A 14,580-nucleotide genomic window follows, 5' to 3' on the forward strand; every position below is an offset into this window, starting at 1 on the left:
CCCCTTCGAAGTACCGTATTCTTAGCTTACCCTGTCTCAATGAAATATATTCAACACCCACAGCCCCCGGGCAAAGAAAAGTGCTTCCAATATATTTTTCCCCCAAAAAACACAAGTTTTCACATAAAGTTAATAATTTTATATGCCAGCTTAGGGTTACGACGGAAGTCCAAGGAGGTGTGGGACCTCCGTCGCAATCGTCAAACAAACTGTATGACAGGCGGTAATATTAATCATATTTGCCCTTAATAATAATAATAAAAATAATAATAATAACCCAGACATCTGTCTAAAACAGCCATTCACGTTTTAAGCCTTTCATTAGCCAAAGGCAAGTCTAGCGTAGGCCAAACATTACGGCAATCTTGGATAATTTAGGCCAAATAGAATATAACAATTCTCTATACTTACGCTTCATATTTGTTGACCATCGTGGACATATTAACGCGTTGAAATTATTACAAAAATATATTACAGAACTTCGTAGACGCAATTACAGCATAAAAGAAAATGTAAGAGACTTGAGGTTGGATGTTATGATACGAAATGTATTCTCTGACTGGCTGAATTTGGCAGAGGATTATGAGAAAGTCTATTTGTTCAAAACATTGTTTCAAAGGTTCGTTCTTTTCTACCCAAAAGCTGTTTTATGTTAAATTTTGTATAATTTAACTCAAATTTTTAATAAATATACATATAAATAAAATAACTATATAATACAAATATATACCATTATTATAATTATAGAAATTGATCAATCTAAACACAAATTATGTTAATAAAATAGATTTTCGATACACTAATTCTTTTCTACCTTAAGGCTCTTAAATGTTAAATTTTGTATAATTTAAGTCAAATTTTTAATAAATATACATAAGAATACAAAACATACATTTCAAAAATATACACCATTATTATAACTATAGAAATTTATCAATCTAAACACAAATTATGTTATTAAATAAATTTCCGATACACTAAACGTAACCTAAATGAACCTTCGAAACAATGTAATGATCAATAGAATGGACCCATAAGCTTATTTGTGACATGTTCACATACTAAGGTAAATTTACATCATCAAACGATATGTTCATGATATATAAGAATTTTATATCCTATATTGGCAATAAAAAATATATTAAACTCTCAAAACAATAATAATAGCAATAACAAGAGCAGAGTACCTGAAGTAGTAGTTGTAGTGTCCTACCTCTATAACGTCTCTTTTATACGTCACCCCTTTGAGTATTGTATTTTGTAACTTTGTTATTGGTTAAAGATTGTATTGGATCTCGATTCGTGTAGCATACATACATACATACATACATACATACATACATACATGATAGATGGACCAGAAGAATAACACAACGGGTCCCTAAAAATTGCAAACGAAGCAGGAGAAGGAAGAGAATACGATGGATTGACGGGCTAAGAAACCATTAACAGACGCACATGGAAGGACGTCTGAGGCCTTTGTTCTGCAGTGGACTAGCAATGCTGGTTACATAATATACATACACATAAACACACACACACATATATATATATATATATATATATATATATATATATATATATATATATATATATATATATATATATATATATATATATATATATATATATATATATATATATATATGCTTTCCGAATGAGGAGACCATAACATGGTGAATGGGTTTGCATATCGCTATGATCAACGAACCTCTACCAGCCAGGGCCACCATACTAGGTTGGTTTACTGCGAGTGATCAAACGAAAGTCTCCCATCACCGCCAATCCACACTAGACAGCATGGTGATGTAAACTGGACAAACTCCAAGCAGGAATTGTTGAGGCCTTTGTCCTGTAATTTCATGTTGTTGTTTATATACAACATACATAATGTATATATATTATATACTGTATATGTATTTATGTATTATAGTTACGAAAGGAAAAGTTTGAAGACTTTATTGGAGTTAGTATTTTGTCCGAGGAATTCGACAGTGAGGAAGAACGTTCTGTTATGCTGCACCGAGACTCTTTAACGACCTTCCACTCGATGTCAAGAATAGCAATAATGTGGCAGCTTTCAAGAAAAACCTGAAGACTTATCTTTTTAGAAAGTGTTATAATAGTGACCTGAAAACTATTAAGCCTGAATACAAATGCTAGCGAAATAACTGATAATGATACAGAGCAAAATATTAACTGGAAAGAAATTTTTCACACATCAAGGCCCGCCTGAACAGACCTTTAGTGTCTGATGGAGGGCGAGAAATAAACCCGTAAAACCAAAGTAAGTTTTCCCTCGTGTCCGGGCCTCCATACTGTCCATAGAAACACGTGCTTTTCATTTCTAGTCAAAAAACAATGGCTGCCACCGTCCACTGAAAAGTGTCGAACCATATAGATTTTGAAAACTTATCTTACGTAAATCCCTTCTATCTTTTTTTTTTTAAATTATACGTTACTTATATTCCGAATAAGTAAAAATATATATTGAAAAGACTCTTGTTAGATTCAGCTTATACTACAGAACAGCCTGCTGACTCAGCAGTTAGACCTATAGACTCAATGTCGAACCATATAGATTTTGAAAACTTATCTTACGTAAATCCTTTCTCTCTTTTTCTTAAATTTATACGTTACTTATATTCCGAATAAGTAAAAATATATATTGAAAAGACTCTTGTTAGAGTCAGCTTATACTACACAACAGCCAACTGACTCAGCAGTTAGACCTATAGACTCCCCCAAACACAAATTTCTCGGAGCTGTTGTTGTTGTTGAAGATTGCCTGGCTATTTTGGCCAGACACGGGCTCTTGCCCTTTTGGCCAGACACGGGCTCTTGCCTGGCCCTTTTGGCCAGACACGGGCTCTTGCCTGGCCCTTTTGGCCAGACACGGGCTCTTGCCTGGCCCTTTTGGCCAGAAACGGGCTCTTGCCTAGCCCTTTTGGCCAGACACGGGTTCTTGCCTGGCCCTTTTGGCCAGACACGGGCTCTTGCAATCTTGCAGCCCGTAGGTGCTCTGGTAGGATTTTTGGGGGATAGGTAATTGGGGTAGGGGGGTATTCTGCAACTTTCATTTTAGGATATTGTGTTAGGTTTTGGGTTGAAGATGGTGACAGGCAATGTTAAAGCCTGTTTAGAGAGTGAAGGAGGTGACAGTGGAAAGGGGATAGCCTTCCCAGGAGCCCACTGGCTCCAGTCTTTAGTTAGAGAAAAAGTTATAGTAATAAGTCCCGATAAGTAGGAGGGCTCGGGAAGGACTCCGAAGGAGCCCTGAGCTTATCCAAGGCCACCTTGGCTATCTCCAAGCGAGACGAGCTTCATGGGAACTCGAACATGAAGCCAAGAAGCATTTGTCACGTCTTAAAATTAAAATGAAGTTTGCTGAACCTTTCCTTTGTATAGATAACAAGTATACATGACTTTTAATCTAATTAGAAAGCTCTATGTCGCTTAAAATTAAAATTTGCAGTTATATCTCTAACTCCAAACATGTTTGTGTCGGAATTCACCTTCAAATGGCGGAATTATTTTTGTAAATGAGTCCATCATTTTGGTTTTCCCAGTGGCCATTGTTCATCCCGTAGCAAAAGAACTAAGTTGGTCGCTTTTCGAAAGAGAGAAAAAAAAAAGGAATGATTTTGAACGTATCGAAAAAAGGAATTATTTTGAACGTATCGAAAAAAGGAATTATTTTGAATGTATCGATAAAGGAATTATTTTGAACGCATAGGTTAAGGGATTATTTTGAACGTATCGATAAAGGAATTATATTGAACGTATCGAAAAATGAATTATTTTGAATGCATCAATAAAGGAATTACTTTGAACGTATCGAAAAATTAATTATTTTGAACGCATCGATAAAGGAATTACTTTGAACGCATCGATAAAGGAATTATTTTAAACGCATCGATAAAGGAATTACTTTGAACGCATAGATAAAAGAACTATTTTTAACGCATAGATAAAAGAACTATTTTGAACGCATCGATAAAGGAATTATTTTGAAAGCATCGATAAAGGAATTATTTTGAAAGCATCGATAAAGGAATTATTTTGAACGCATCGATAAAGGAATTATTTTGAACGTATCAAAAAAGGAATTATTTTGAACGTATCAAAAAATTAATGATTTTGAAAGCATCGATAAAGGAATTATTTTGAACGTATCGAAAAAGGAATGATTTAGAACGCACCGATAAAGGAATGATTTTGAACGCATCGAAAAAGGAATGATGTTGAACGCATCGAAAATGGAATGATTTTGAACGTATAGATAACATCAACTTTCACTTCTGTCCAGAACTTAACGTGATAAGGATTTAAAGTCTGATATCAATACAGTGCGAATTAAGTTATTCATAAGAAATTTATAATTACTTTGTAGACACTAAGTATATCATGAATACTTTTGAATGCACAAACAAGAGACCTTATCCACTGACAAATCGTAATTGTAAAAAAATGGCTCATTGACCGTATTATAAGTATTTACTTATAAAGGCTGCTTTTCTGGTCCTATGCAACACTATTATTATTATTATTATTATTATTATTATTATTATTATTATTATTATTATTATTATTATTATTATTTGCTAAGCTACAACCCTAGTTGGAAAAGCAGAAAGCTATAAGCCAAGGGGCCCCACCAGGGAAAATAGCCCAGTGAGGAAAGGAAACAAGGAAAAATAAAATATTTTAAGAACAGTAATAACATCAAAATAAAAATATTTCCTATATAAACAATAAAAACTTTAACAAAACAAGAGGAAGAGAAATTAGATAGAATAGTGTGCCTAAATGTACCCTCAAGCAAGAGAACTCCAACCCAAGACAGTGGAAGACCATGGTACAGAGGCTATGGCACTACCCAAGACTAGAGAACGTTGGTTTGATTTTAGAGTGTCCTTCTCCTAGAAGAGCTGCTTACCATAGCTAAAGTCTCTCTTCTACCCTTAACAAGAGGAAACTAGCCACTGAACAATTACAGTGCAGTAGTAAATCCCTTGGATGAAGAAGAATTGTCTGGTAATCTCAGTGATGTCAGGTGTATGAGGACAGAGGAGAATCTGTAAAGAATAGGCCAGACTATTCAGTGTATGTGTAGGCAAAGGGAAAGAACCGTAACCAGAGAGGATCCAATGTAGTACTGTCTGGCCAGTCAAAGGACCCAATAACTCTCTAGCGGTAGTATGCTAGTTTATTATCAAATCCACATTATATAAGCACTCAGAAAACCAAAAAAAGTCTTAAGTTTCCTCTTGAAAGCCTTAATATTCGATTAGAATTGTGAATTTGGGCAATGCAGGCTGCTATTAGCTAGAAGTTTTATTCCAGCTGTTACCAAGTTGTGGAATGATCTTCCTAATCGGGTTGTTGAATCAGTAGAACTTCAAAAGTTCAAAGTTGGAGCAAATGCTTTTTTGTTGACCAGGCGGACATGAGTCTTTTTATAGTTTATTTATGACATATTTGTTTTTGACGTTGTTAATAGTTTATATATGACATATCTCTTTTGACATTACTTTTTTTTTAGAATGATTTATTGTTAATTTGTTCTCTTCAGTTATTTATTTCCCTATTTCCTTTCCTCGCTGGGCTATTTTTCCCTATTGGAGCCCCTGGGATTATAACATCTTGCTTTTCCAATTAGGGTTGTAGCTTGGATAGTAATAATAATAATAATAATAGACCACTCGGCTGACACAGCCCGCAAGTAGACCTACAACTTCTGAATTTTACGAAGAATATAACCTCCCCAAAAACCAGTTTCAACGTAACATTTAATAAATATAACATTCTTTAAGTTTTAGAGTTAAAGTCGGCAAAGGAAAACTAGTAACGCAAGATAGTTCACGACATACACCTCAATTAAGGAAATCAAATGTTTGCGGATGATATAAACTGATTACCTATGGCCGTTATCGTATTTCTGAGTTATCTCTGATATTCTACAAGTATCATTACATTTTAGGAACTTCGTACAGAATGAGAAAGTTATCGTACGCAGGCGTTGTCTATAGTAGTTATTAGCATTGTAGGATTAATCTTTCAGATATCTGCATTTAATATATGCATTTTACTGTTTACTAGGAGGATTTTTCCTCCAAGGTCGTAAACAACACAGTATTATTATTATTATTATTATTATTATTATTATTATTATTATTATTATTATTATTATTATTATTATTATTATTGGCCAAGCTACAACCCTAGTTGGGAAAGCAAGATGCTTTAAGGCCAAGTTCTCCAACAAGGAAAAATCCGTAGCGAGGAACGGAAACAAGGCAATAAATAAATGAAAAATTAAAATAAAATATTCCAAAAACATTAACATTAAAACAGAGAATTCATATATAGACTATAAAATAACTTATGTCAGCCTGTTTAACATAAAAACATTTGCTGCAAGTTTGAACTTTTGTAGTAATGAAAAATTAAAACAAAATATTTTTAAAGAACTCTGAACAACATTGAAACAGATTATTCATATATAGACTATATAATGACTTATGCCAGCCTGTTTAACATAAAAACATTTGCTGCAAGTTTGAACTTTTGAAGTAATGAAAAATTAAAACAAAATATTTTTAAAGAATTCAGAACAACATTGAAACAGATAATTCATGTACCGACTATGAAATGACTTATGTCAGCCTGTTCAACATAAAAACATTTGCTGCAAGTTTGAACTTTTGAAGTAATGAAAACTTAAAACAAAATATTTTTAAAGAACTCTGAACAACATTGAAACAGATTATTCATATATAGACTATATAATGACTTATGCCAGCCTGTTTAACATAAAAACATTTGCTGCAAGTTTGAACTTTTGAAGTAATGAAAAATTAAAACAAAATATTTTTAAAGAGCTGGGAACAACATTGAAACAGATAATTCATGTACCGACTATGAAATGACTTATGTCAGCCTGTTCAATTTAAAAACATTTGCTGCAACTTTGAACTTTTGAAGTAATGAAAAATTAAAACAAAATATTTTTAAAGAACTCAGAACAACATTGAACCAGATTATTCATGTACAGACTATAAAATGACTTATGTTAGCCTATTCAACATAAAAACATTTTCTGCAAGTCTGAACTTTTTAAAAGTTCTACTGATTTAACTACCCGATTAGGAAGACCATTCCACAATACTGTGTAGTATACAGTACTAATTAAATTACACTGGCTGTCGGTAAAAGCGAGAATTGAATACAAGCTACTCTTACTAACGTTTAAGATACTGAACCAAAATATCTAAAAGAATGCCTGAACAAACTAGAAATAGAAACAGATGTTACTATAAGACACATGAGTGACAAACATAGACTATCTGAACCAAGAACAAATAGTAAATTTGGTGAAAGGGCTTTTAGTTACTGTGCGCCTAGACATTATAATAAACTGCCAACTGAAATGAAGGACCTAGAACAAATAGTAAATTTGGTGAAGGGGCTTTTAGCTACTGTGCGCCTAGACATTATAATAAACTGCCAACTGAAATGAAGGACCTAGAACAAATAGTAAATTTGGTGAAAGGGCTTTTAGCTACTGTGCGCCTAGACATTATAATAAACTGCCAACTGAAATGAAGGACCTAAAGGGAGCAATTGAATTTAAGAAGAAACTAGACATTACTTTTCACAAGATCATATGATTTGGAAGATGCTACAATCAAAGAATTGTATAAGTTATAATGAAAATGTTTCGTTAGATGATTGATATGGACCCGCCCGAGAAGTAGTTCACTGGACTTCAGTGGAGGGTTGGATTTAAACCCAAAACAAGTAAACAAGTCAAAGTATCTGCACAGGACAGTGGCGATACTTGCCTACGGATTTCGTGTCGGCAGAGATCAAAGACTTTAAGTTCAGCCTATCGAAGAAGATTTGGAGATCCAGAGGACCTCCTTGGGGAAATATAATCCCCTGAGCAAGGACACACAGCTCGTTACTTCTTGTTTTTCGAAATCTCTGGGCCCCCCACCGGGGGAGCGGGTGGGGGCGGGCTACGTTTATGGACTTGGAGGACCTCATCTTCTAATTGACCCCTAGGGAAATTGACCCCCAGGGATTAACATCGGAAATGCCACTTGAGAAAGTAGCTACGATGTCAGGTCAAGATTTGTAAACAACATTTTGGTTCTTTGATTGGAGTTTTTTTTTTAATATTTGTTCTTTTATATAAAGGATTGAATTTTCAATAGATTTTTTTAATGAATACTTGTTTTTTATATATAAAGGATTAATTTTTCAATATTTTCTTTTAATGAATACTTGTTATTTTATATAAAGGATTAATTTTTCAATAGTGTTTTTTTAAAGAATATTTGTTTCATTTGGAAATCATTGGTCTTGATTAAGTCAAGACCAAACTGAAGCTGAATTTGCTTGTATTTATTTCGATAAAGGAATTCTTATCTGATGCTTAACAAAGTTGTTTATCTTTATTTACTGTCGAATTTCCTATATGAATAAAGATATTCAAATCAGCATTGACTATTTTCTATATGAGAGCTTCTCCTATTATTAAGGGAAGACACTATGGAGATCAAATCTACCAAAACAAAGCAATAAAAGCTACTTATCTATCAAGCATCTCCCAAAACTGTGTTTTTCAAATATCATCCCAATAGGATGAGACAGGAGTCACAGGACTCCAGTTACTGGGTGTGGGCCCCCAGGGCCCCAGTATAAAAAGGGGTCAACAGGTCAAAATTGAACTGTTTGGACTACGGCGCCAGGGACTACAGTACCCTCTGCTGGCTCCTCAAATCCTCCTCAAATCTCGATTTCGGAGTCGAACTTTATCGAAGCTGATAACGCTTGCTTCCCAGTTGCGGGTCGCTGCTACTTGCTTTGGCCGCCAATATGGCACCCTTTACGATCGCCAAAGTAAGGGGCAAACCCATGCCCTTCCTAGACGTCATGTGGAAAGCTAGGGAGAGTGGAGGACCGGCCGCCGACCTCAAGATAGTCTCCGACGAAGGCATCATGTCCGTCCACCGCCTGGTCATAGCCCTGGCTTCGCCTATCCTGTCGGAGGAGATGGCGAACTCGAAGTGCATCGAGATGCCACACATGACACTGGGGGAGCTCAGGTACTTCCTTAAGATCATCTACGGCAGGCCGTTCAAGATATCCTACACGCGTCTGCCGAGGCTGAGGGCCCTGCTCGCCCGCTACCGGGTGTCCATGCCGTCCTTCGAGCTGGAAGACATCGTGTCTCCTCAGAGCGCTCTTCCTTAAGGTCTTCTTCAGTCCTGCAGTTCAGAGAGTGGTTTTCGGACCACTTAGACCGAACTAAGTGTTTTAGCATTGATAAATACTAAGAAAAATAAGTGTTTTAGCATTGATAAATATTATCATATCTTTTTCAAAAAGGAGAATTGTGTAAAATTTCCCAAGAAAAACAAGTGACAATAGAAAAAAAGTGAGGGGGAGGGATTTGAAAATATAAAAATAATGCAAATATAATGGATCAGATGTGAAAATATGTTCAGATATATGTGAAAATATAATCATCTAAACTATGTGAAAATATAATCCTCAAAATTATGTGAAAATATACTCATCGAAATTACGTGAATATATACTCATCAAAATGACGTGAAAATATAATCATCTAAACTACACGAAAATATAATCCTCAAAACTAAGTGAAAATATAACCATTAAAATTACGTAAAAATATAATCATCAAAACTACGAGAAAAAATAACCATCAAAACCACGTGAATATATAACCATCAAAATCACGTGAATATATAACCATCAAAACCACGTGAATATATAACCATCAAAACTATGTGAATATATAACCATCAAAACTGCGTGAATATAATAAACATCAAGATTGCGAGAATATAATAACCATCAAAACCGCGTGAATATATAACCATCAAAACTACGAAAATATAATAACCAGATATATGTGAAAATATAACCAGATATATGTGAAAATATAACCAGATATATGTGAAAATATAACCATCAAAACCACGTGAATATAATAACCAGATATATGTGAAAATATAACCATCAAAATCACGTGAATATATAACCATCAAAACCACGTGAATATAATAACCAGAAATATGTGAAAATATAACCATCAAAATCACGTGAATATATAACCATCAAAATCACGTGAATATATAACCATCAAAACTGATTGAATATAATAACCAGAAATATGTGAAAATATAACCATCAAAATCACGTGAATATATAACCATCAAAATCACGTGAATATAATAACCATCAAAACTACGAGAATATAATAACCAGGTATATGTGAAAATATGACCAGATATATGTGAAAATATAACCAGATATGTGAAAATATAACCAGATATGTGAAAATATAACCAGATATATGTGAAAATATAACCATCAAAATCACGTGAATATATAACCATCAAAACCACGTGAATATATTGAATATAATAACCATCAAAACTGCTTGAATAAAAACCAGAAAAAAAAATAGAAAAGAGGAATTAGAAAGTAAAAAATAGTGAATTGAAATCAAGATATATTGAATATAATAACCATCAAAACTGCTTGAATAAAAACCAGAAATATGTGAAAATAGAAAAGATGAATTAGAAAGTAAAAAAGAACAGTGAATTGAAATTAAGACGAAAGCACCACAAGTTACCTGTGAGGTATTCTTTTAGTCTAATTTTTTTTTTTTTTTTTTTTTTTTTTTTTTTTTTTTTTTTTTTTTTTTTTTTTTTTTTTTTTTTTTTAGTCGAATGTGTAACACATGTCTAACAGAGTTAGAGGGAAAAGCTTTACCGTTCTTCAAAGCATTCGAAAAACATCCGACAAAATAAAGATTAATAACTATACGAATTTAATGAAAGATCACTTTGAAATGAATGAAAATAAGTCAACTAGTTTTTAAGTATTGGTCAACTTTACATACTTGAAATTAATAAGATCTGTGGTGCTTTTTATATATAATAATAATAATAATAATAATAATAATAATAATAATAAATGATAATAATAATAAAAATGGTACCAGTGATATTCAACTTTACATACTTAAAAATAATAAGATCTGTAGTGAATTTCTTACATAATTATAATGAAAATGATAATAAAAATGATAATAAAAATAATAATAAAAATGGTACCAGTAATATTTTTTTTTTACTTTGTATTACAAATTTTAATATTGGATGATTTAATTGAAAATAATAAGATCTGTGGTTAATTTCTTATATAACAATAATGATAATGAAAATAATAATAAAAATGGTACCAGTAATATTTTTTTTTCACTTTGTATTACACATTTTAATATTGGATGATTTAATTTTCCATTGGAATTTTTCTGATATATTCTATTTGTTTTATTTTAATATTTTATGGTTTCTCCAATACTTCATATTTTTGTACAATGTCTATTTTTCACTATTAAACCACTGAAAGTATTGGATGATTCTATAAATTTTAAGACATTTTTTGCAGCACTTTTATTTTAATATTCTTGAAGCCGGTAAAAGTTTGTATAAGTAATTTTTTTTTCCACTTTGTATTGAACGATGAAATTTTGGATAATTCTCTATCTGCTATTACGAGATTTTTTATTTATTTATTTTTTTTTTGTTACTTTTCATTTCAAAATTTTTGAAGCAGGTAAAACTTTGTACAAGTAATGTATTTTTTTCACTTTGTATTGAACAATGAAATATTGGATAATTCTCTATTTGTCTTTACAAGATTTTTTATGTTTTAATATTGATATTTTTGAAGCAGGTAAAATTTTGTACAAGTAATGTATTTTTCTCACTTTGTATTGAACAATGAAATTTTGGATAATTCTCTATTTGTCATTACAAGATTTTTTATGTTTTAATTTTGATATTTTTGAAGCAGGTAAAACTTTAAAAAAGTAATGTATTTTTTTTTCACTTTGTATTGAACAATGAAATTTTGGATAATTCTCTATCTGCCATTACAAGATTTTTTGTGTTACTTTTTATTTCAATATTTTTGAAGCAGGTAAAACTTTGTATAAGTAATGTATTTTTTTCACTTTGTATTGAACAAGGAAATATTGGACAATTCTCTATTTGTCATTACAAGATTTTTTATGTTTTAGTTTTTATATTTTTGAAGCAGGTAAAACTTTGTACAAGTAATTTTTTTTCACTCTGTATTGAACAATGAAATTTTGGATAATTCTCTATTTGTCATTCCAAAATTTTTTATGTTTTAATTTTGATATTTTTGAAGAAGGTAAAAGTTTGTACAAGTAATGTATTTTTTCACTTTGTATTGAACAAGGAAATTTTGGATAATTCTCTATCTGCCATTACAATATTTTTTTTTATTATTTTTGTTACTTTTCATTTCAATATTTTTGAAGTAGGTAAAACTTTGTACAAGTAATGTATTTTTTTCACTTTGTATTAAACAAGGAAATATTTAATAATTCTCTATCTGCCATTACAAGATTTTCTTTTTCTGTTACTTTTTTATTTCAATATTTTTGAAGCAAGTAAAAGTTTGTACAAGTAATGTATTTTTTTTTTACTTTGTATTAAACAATGAAATTTTGGATAATTCTCTATTTGTCAATACAAGATTTTCTTTTTTCTTTTTTTTTTGTTACTTTTTATTTCAATATTTTTGAAGCAGGTAAAAGTTTGTACAAGTAATGTATTTTTTTTCACTTTGTATTGAACAAGGAAATTTTGGATAATTCTCTGTCTGCTATTAAAAGATTTTTTTTTTCCTTTTTTTTTTTTTGTTACTTTTCATTTCATTATTTTTGAAGCAGGTAAAACTTTGAACAAGTAAGGTATTTTTTTCACTTTGTATTGAACAATGAAATTTTGGATAATTCTCTACCTGCCATTACAAGATTTTTTTTTTTGTTACTTTTCATTTAATTATTTTTGAAGCAGGTAAAAGTTTGTACAAGTGATGTATTTTTCTCACTTTGTATTGAACAATGAAATTTTGGATAATTCTCTATTTGCCATTAAAAGATTTTTTATGTTTTTATTTTGATATTTTTGAAGCAAGTAAAATTTTATACAAGTAATGTATTTTTTTCACTTTGTATTGAACAAGGAAATATTGTATAATTCTCTATCTGCCATTACAAGATTTTTTTTTTTATTTCAATATTTTTGAAGCAGGTAAAACTTTATACAAGTAATGTATTTTTTTTTTTCACTTTGTATTGAACAATAAAATTTTGGATAATTCTATATCTGCTATTACAAGATTTTTTTTTATTTATTTATTATTGTTTTTTTTTTTTTACTTTTCATTTCAATATTTTTGAAGCAGGTAAAACTTTGTACAAGTAATGTATTTTTTTACTTTGTATTGAACAATCAAATATTGGATATTTCTCTATCTGCCATTACAAGATTTTTTTTCTTTTTTTTTCTTTTTTTGTTACTTTTCATTTCAATATTTTTGAAGCAGGTAAAAGTTTGTACAAGTAATGTATTTTCTTCACTTTGTATTGAACAATGAAATTTTGGATAATTCTCTATCTGCCATTTCAGGATTTTCTATTTTTTTTTCTGTTACTTTTTATTTCAATATTTTTGAAGCAGGTAAAAGTTTGTACAAGTAATGTATATTTTTTCACTTTGTATTAAACAATGAAATTTTGGATAATTCTCTATCTGCTATTACAAGATTTTCTATTTTTTTTTTTCTGTTACTTTTTATTTCAATATTTTTGAAGCAGGTAAAACTGTGTACAAGTAATGTATTTTTTTCACTTTGTATTGAACAATGAAGTTTTGGATAATTCTCTATCTGCCATTACAAGATTTTCTCTTTTTGTTACTTTTCATTTCAATATTTTTGAAGTAGGTAAAATTTTGTACAAGTAATTTTATTTTCACTTTGTATTGAACAATGAAATTTTGGATAATTCTCTATTTGTCATTACAAGATTTTTTATGTTTTAATTTCTATATTTTTGAAGCAGGTAAAACTTTGTACAAGTAATTTTTTTTTTCACTTTGTATTGAACTATGAAATTTTTTATAATTCTCTGTCATTACATGATTTTTTATGTTTTTATTTTGATATTTTTGAAGCAAGTAAAAATTTGTACAAGTAATGTATTTTTTACACTTTGTATTGAACAATGAAATTTTGGATAATTCTCTATCTGCCATAACAAGATTTTTTATTTTTTTATTTTTATATTTTTGAAGCAGGTAAAATTTTGTACAATTAATGTATTTTTTACACTTTGTATTGAACAATGAAATTTTGGATAATTCTTTATCTGCCATTACAAGATTTTTAGGTTTTTATTTTGATATTTTTGAAGCAGGTAAAACTTTGTACAAATAATGTATTTTTTTTCACTTTGTATTGAACAATGAAATTTTGGATAATTCTCTATCTGCCATTACAAGATTTTTTGTATTACTTTTCATTATTGAAAATATTTGTCATGTGCTAAAATCCTTGGTAGTCAAAAAAGACTAATTTTGTACAAGTGACGTAACTGTTTTTTTTTTTCCACTTTGTACTTTTCAAATGAAATAAAAAAAAAATTCTAAAATC

At 30.5% G+C, this 14,580-nt stretch overlaps 1 protein-coding gene across 6 annotated transcripts in view; it reads right to left on the bottom strand.

The window, feature by feature from the left end:
- Nucleotides 1-14,580, bottom strand: part of LOC137615465 (eukaryotic translation initiation factor 4E type 2-like) — a 124,264-nt gene that overhangs the window by 50,398 nt on the left and 59,286 nt on the right. The window contains exon 1 of one of the 6 annotated variants that reach the window (XM_068345358.1): nucleotides 412-579. The exons of 4 other annotated variants lie outside the window; for them this stretch is intronic. In XM_068345358.1, coding sequence (XP_068201459.1) covers nucleotides 412-440 — 29 coding nt within the window. In that variant the 5' untranslated portion in view covers nucleotides 441-579. Of the gene's footprint in view, nucleotides 1-411; nucleotides 584-14,580 lie in introns of those variants that run through there. One more of the 6 variants, XM_068345356.1, reaches the window with a different exon arrangement.

This window comes from Palaemon carinicauda, chromosome 21 (genome assembly GCF_036898095.1).
Source record: "Palaemon carinicauda isolate YSFRI2023 chromosome 21, ASM3689809v2, whole genome shotgun sequence".
Taxonomy (NCBI): Eukaryota; Metazoa; Arthropoda; class Malacostraca; order Decapoda; family Palaemonidae; genus Palaemon; species Palaemon carinicauda.